Below are 5,825 nucleotides of genomic sequence, written 5' to 3'. Positions count from 1 at the left end.
TAGCTTGCAGGTGCCCATATCTAGGCAAATGCATACTGTAACAGGTGAATAAAATAAGCAATGATTTTGATTTTTGACCCCTTTTACACCAAAACAAGAGGAAAAAAATGCCATGGTTTGATGTGAATCTGTATGATGTTCACTCATACGATTAAAATATAATTGTCTCTCTCATTGTCCAGTGTGCTTCTTTGGCTTTTCTTACTCTGGTGTGAATAAATAATTGTTAAAGCTCTTTTTGTTTCCTTGGCAAGTGCATGATTAAGAAGGCTCAAGTGAATTGCCAACTATGTCCTTGCCATATTCTCTCCCTGCCATGTGTCATTTGAATTTACCTTCAATTGGTTCATTTTTAAGGGCATAACAACACATTATCTTCGTTTAAAGAACCTGCCTCTGTGACAGGCATGCTATGCTAGTTCCCTTTATATTATCAAAAGCCTGTTTTATTTTCTTGGGTCTGACACAAGATTTTTGGTGAATGGGATTCTGCACTTGTTTTGAAAATCACTGCGAAGAAAGAACACTCACTCATTTGAGAAAACTGTTGTTATAGCCTCATTATCTTTATCCTTTAGTACTACTACTACCATCAGGTGTTTTCCCCGTAGTGTTTGGTTCTTGGGATATTTCAATTGAATGGGAAAGCCAAGAGGAGGAGAAGCTGCTCTTTGTTTTGTGGTTTTCTTCTGGTTTTGGAGCTCTTCCCATGCTTTGCTCTCTCCAAAGGGAGTAAACTTTGAAGGTAAAGTTGAACTTTTGTCTTTTCTAGTTCCGTAGATTTGTGCAAAAGTTTAGCATTCTATGTCTTCAAATCAGTTCATTGAGGAGGATTTAGAACTGAGTCTTTGTGTGTCTCTTGATGTAGTGCAAGCTTTAATCGGGATAAAAGCTTTTCTTGTGGATCCCCATGGTATTCTAGATAATTGGGATGCGGATGCAGTTGATCCATGCAGCTGGAATATGGTCACGTGTTCCCCTGACAATCTTGTTGTTAGCCTGTGAGTCTCTCTTCAATCTTCTTCTTCTACATTTTCAAGTTGGAATAGTTTCTTCAAAACAAAGGATAAAATGTTAAACATTCCACAGCAACAAGTTTCAAGCTTGTATTGGAAAATGTTTTAACAGTTTGATGAACCTGGTTCTGCATTGTATAGGGGCATTCCCAGCCAAAATTTATCTGGTATTCTATCTCCAAGCATAGGAAACCTGACATATCTTCAGACTGTGTAAGAATCAGAAAGCACTATGAATTCTATAACTCTCTAAGATGGTTGTTTCTTAATTTTATCAGTCTCATCAGTACTAAGATAGGTGTTTTTGACTACTTTTCAGGGTGCTACAAAATAACAACATAACTGGTTCAATCCCTTCAGAGATAGGAAAACTTTCCAAGCTTCAAACTCTTGATCTCTCTGACAACTTCTTCAATGGGGAGATTCCTCCCTCTCTGGGTCACCTGAGAAGCCTCCAGTACTTGTAAGCATTTATGAGCTATGAATGAAGCTTAGAATATATAATATTGTCAGTGTTTCCTACCAGGTTTCTTGAGATAAATGGTTATTGGAATGGTTTCAGGAGGCTCAATAATAACAGTTTTGATGGAGAATGCCCAGTGTCACTAGCTAACATGGCGCAGCTTGCTTTTCTGTAATCTTCATGACCATTTTCTTTTTCTCTCTCTGCATTAATTTTGTTCTTTGTATTTCCAAAGATGAGTTCTTGTTTGTGATTATCTATTCAGTGACTTGTCCTACAATAATCTGAGTGGCCCTATACCTAGAATTTTGGCCAAATCCTTCAGGTAAAACTTTCTTTCTCTTTGATAACATCAATCAATGTATTTCTGTGTCTTCAAAATGCATTAAAATTTTGTACTTACTTCAAATTCTTCTTATTCCCTTGTGTTGTTTCAGTATTGTAGGAAACCCCTTAGTCTGCACCACAGGAAAAGAAAAAAATTGCCATGGGATGACACTTATGCCCATGTCGATGAACTTGAACAGTTCTGAGAGTAAGATCCCTTCACAGTTGCTAATAAATTTCTTAAATTGAATGATTTTTCCAAACAACACTCTGTGATTTGTATTTTGATAAATTTTTACAGTAATTGTACTAATGTTGATAGCAAATCTCTTTGCTTCCATAGATGCTTTACCATATGGTAGAACAAAGGCTCACAAAATGGCCATTGCCTTTGGTCTGAGTCTTGGATTCCTCTGCTTGGTAGCTTTTGGTCTTGGACTTATTCTATTGAGGAGGTACAAGCGTAAACAAAAGTCATTCTTTGATGTTAAAGGTATACTTCCCATAAAAAACCTTTAGTAGAAGCTTACAATTATGCATCTTTATTATACTTAAGGTTGTATAGTACATATCTCAAATTTTGAATAAATTTGGTCCAACTATAATAGTTCCTCCAATATCTGTCTTAATTCTGAATCACTATAGACCATCATCATGAAGAAGTCTACCTTGGAAACTTGAAGAGGTTCCAACTACGTGAACTCCAGATTGCTACTAACAACTTCAGCAACAAAAACATCCTCGGCAAGGGTGGTTTTGGACATGTCTACAAGGGAATTCTCCCAGATGGCACTCTTGTAGCAGTGAAGAGGCTTAAAGATGGCAATGCAACTGGAGGAGATATACAATTTCAGACTGAAGTTGAAATGATAAGCTTGGCGGTGCACCGGAACCTCCTCAAACTGTATGGATTTTGCATGACACCAACAGAAAGGCTTTTGGTTTATCCTTACATGTCCAATGGCAGTGTTGCTTCTAGGCTCAAGGGTGAGTTCAATTGTAGACAAAATCACTTTCTTTTATACGAATTTGGATTCTCTACTAGATTTTTCTGTATTGGTCCTCTGCCGTGCTTTCAAAATACACTGATGGATATTGATTTTTATGTTTTAAAATATATTAAAAAGATTTTTAAAGTACCAACATCAGTGTATTGTTAATGCTCGACAAAGGACAGCACCAAAAAACCCAATAGAGACTCATCTCTGACAAAGCTTTTGAATAAAAATTGGTTAGTGTATTATTAGACTTGGGCTTTATTTGAACATATTAAATGAGAGTAAAATGAATGAAGCTTGTAAGTTAAAATCAATTTGTGCTCTAAAGAATTTGAGTTACGGTTAATTAATTTTAACCTATGAGGCATGGATATTTCCAGGTAAGCCAGTGTTGGATTGGGGCACAAGGAAGCAGATTGCCATAGGAGCAGCAAGGGGACTGCTATACCTTCATGAGCAGTGTGATCCAAAGATAATCCACAGAGATGTGAAGGCTGCAAACATATTGCTTGATGACTATTGTGAGGCAGTGGTAGGGGATTTTGGGTTGGCTAAGCTTTTAGATCATCAAGATTCACATGTCACAACTGCAGTGAGGGGAACAGTGGGGCATATAGCACCAGAGTATCTTTCCACAGGGCAATCTTCTGAGAAGACCGACGTCTTTGGATTTGGCATTCTGCTTCTTGAATTGATTACTGGCCAGAGGGCACTGGAATTTGGAAAAGCAGCCAACCAAAAAGGAGCCATGCTTGATTGGGTAAGTCTCTTTCCCTTTGTTGTTCATTTAAGTTCTTTTTTCCCACTTTTGTTGGCACAAAGAGTTATTGTGTGTGTGCTTTTAAAGAGGTGAGGTAGTTGTGTTTAGATGAACATGGTTGCAATTTACTAAGAATAGAGCTTAACTCATTCATTCTTCTTTTTCCTCAAAAAGATTTTGTTTGATTTTTTTCTCAAAACAATTTGGTTTTTCCAAAAGTTAAAATAAGTACTTGTTCTTACTTTTGGATAACTGCAAAAGGAAACACTAAAGAGATTTGACACGAATGAGCCATAAGGTTAAGACACCGTATCTAACCTAAAACCTTAAGAGAATAAGTTTGTGGGTTTTCTTTCTTATAATATACCATTTATCATGTTCATTCCTACTCAATGTAGGATGGAAATTTACACTTGGAATCCTAACACTTGCATTGAAAATGCCAGTCTATGTGAGTTCAGAACATGTATCTAAACATACTGTTAGTCCAACGTGAGTTTGGAAGCACAATCACCAACTGTCAAAAGTAACCAACATGTTCTTTTCATAGAAAATCCATCAAATAGAACACCTACTACATTTGAGTAAATTATTTTCTTTCCTCGAACATCCTTTAATCAGAGTCAAGAACAACTACATTACAGTAAATTATGTTGTTTTCAAAGTAGTAAGGATGTGTTTGGACTAAATTTCAGTCGAACATATCCTACATGTTTTCAATATTTTTGCTTCTATATTGTGTATTGGAACAAGAATCAAACAAACAGTATTGACATATTGACTCTCAGGTACGGAAAATCCATCAAGAGAAGAAGCTTGAGTTGCTTGTGGACAAGGATCTGATGAGCAACTATGACAGGATTGAGCTTGAGGAAATTGTTCAAGTGGCACTCTTGTGCACACAATATCTTCCTGGCCACAGGCCTAGAATGTCAGAAGTTGTACGCATGCTTGAAGGTGATGGTCTTGCAGAGAAATGGGAAGCTTCTCAAAGTGCTGACAACAGCAAATGCAACAAACCACATGAACTCTCTTCATCAGATAGGTATTCTGACCTCACTGATGACTCTTCTTTGTTGGTCCAAGCAATGGAACTCTCAGGCCCCAGGTGAATTTTTCATACTCATTTTTAGCTCTTTTACATTCACGTTGCTTTTTCTTTCTCATTTGGGTTTCTAGCTTCCTAAAGAAAGTATATGAAATTCAACAACTTGTGATCACTGAGTCCATTTATATGTTGTATGATAGAAGAAGCCTTCAAAGCTGAAAAGGGCTTTTCTTTTTGTTTTGCTTTTTCAAATGTATATATGCTTATTTGTTGAAGATGAATTTGTAGTGCAAAGTTTTGTAAAGTTAAGAGAAATTAAATGCCAGGTTTTCAGTGAAGAGGGTACTAAAAATTATCTTACTTGCCTTCTATTTTCTTATGTTCCATGCTTAATATAGATTTATTAGAGATATTCATCATTTTACCATTTTTGTTTATTCTTCATTTCGATTCCAATTTGTAATTTTAATTTGTTTATTGCTTTAGATTTAATTTCCTATGCGAATAGTTAGAGTCCCGTAAATCATTAAAAAAAGCGATTAAACTTTTGCGTCCTTGAGATTTTGAGAGTTTGTCTATTTGTTCTTTCATTTATTTAAATAAGTTCTAGATAAAATTTTTTTTATGGGATAATCTTTGTGATACTCATTTCGTTCTTACCCTAAATATTATATATTTTTGTTGTCCTTTTATATAATGCGTTTTACATTTAAAATTAAAAAAGTTGAAAATGGAAGAATATATTTTATAACTTAAATATGGTTCGATTCTCTATTGGGTTCTTGTGTGTTGTATCTTTAAAATAAAGTTGTTAATATGCTTTAATATTTAATGTATTAAAACGAGTGTATTTAAAGACGTCTAAGAAAAATAACACCAAAATCAACAAAATATCTGAACTCGCGAGTAAGATCACGAACCACTTTGTCTTTAATACATGTTTAAACTACTTAATGTTTTCAATATTTTTAAATAGTTTAACAAATATTTTATTTAATCTTAATATTATTTGTATATTAACAAGAAATTAAAAAAAAAACTTTAATAGTACATTTATTTAACACATCTTTTTATCATTGGATAAAACTATAAAAGGTGTCATCGTATATTAGATTTTAGTACGGGACTTTTAAAACATTACTTTTAATATATTTTGCTATATGATATCACATGGTAAATAAAATACTCTGACAACTTTATAAAATTTTAGAAT

The 5,825-nt window shown here is 34.6% G+C and overlaps 1 protein-coding gene across 1 annotated transcript; it reads left to right on the top strand.

Annotated features, from left to right (window-relative positions):
• The first annotated feature begins 245 nt into the window (after positions 1-245).
• LOC108346084 (protein NSP-INTERACTING KINASE 1) lies at positions 246-4,972 on the top strand. The gene is made up of 11 exons (XM_017585039.2): positions 246-745; positions 869-1,001; positions 1,158-1,229; positions 1,336-1,479; positions 1,579-1,650; positions 1,745-1,804; positions 1,917-2,014; positions 2,150-2,299; positions 2,452-2,793; positions 3,185-3,564; positions 4,353-4,972. The coding sequence occupies exons 1-11, from the start codon at positions 640-642 to the stop codon at positions 4,674-4,676; spliced, it is 1,881 nt and encodes a 626-aa protein (XP_017440528.1). The 5' UTR covers positions 246-639; the 3' UTR covers positions 4,677-4,972.
• Positions 4,973-5,825: the final 853 nt, after the last annotated feature.

This window comes from Vigna angularis, chromosome 8 (genome assembly GCF_016808095.1).
Source record: "Vigna angularis cultivar LongXiaoDou No.4 chromosome 8, ASM1680809v1, whole genome shotgun sequence".
In the NCBI taxonomy this organism is placed as follows: domain Eukaryota; kingdom Viridiplantae; phylum Streptophyta; class Magnoliopsida; order Fabales; family Fabaceae; genus Vigna; species Vigna angularis.
This window is presented reverse-complemented; position numbering and strand designations above follow the sequence as displayed.

Bases quoted from the DNA above. Each gene is read 5' to 3' on its own strand.
- LOC108346084 (XM_017585039.2), top strand. From the start codon at position 640: ATGGGAAAGCCAAGAGGAGGAGAAGCTGCTCTTTGTTTTGTGGTTTTC. The intron at 1,230-1,335 runs GTAAGAATCAGA...ACTACTTTTCAG, and splicing joins CTGACATATCTTCAGACTGT to GGTGCTACAAAATAACAACA. The intron at 3,565-4,352 runs GTAAGTCTCTTT...ATTGACTCTCAG, and splicing joins AAGGAGCCATGCTTGATTGG to GTACGGAAAATCCATCAAGA.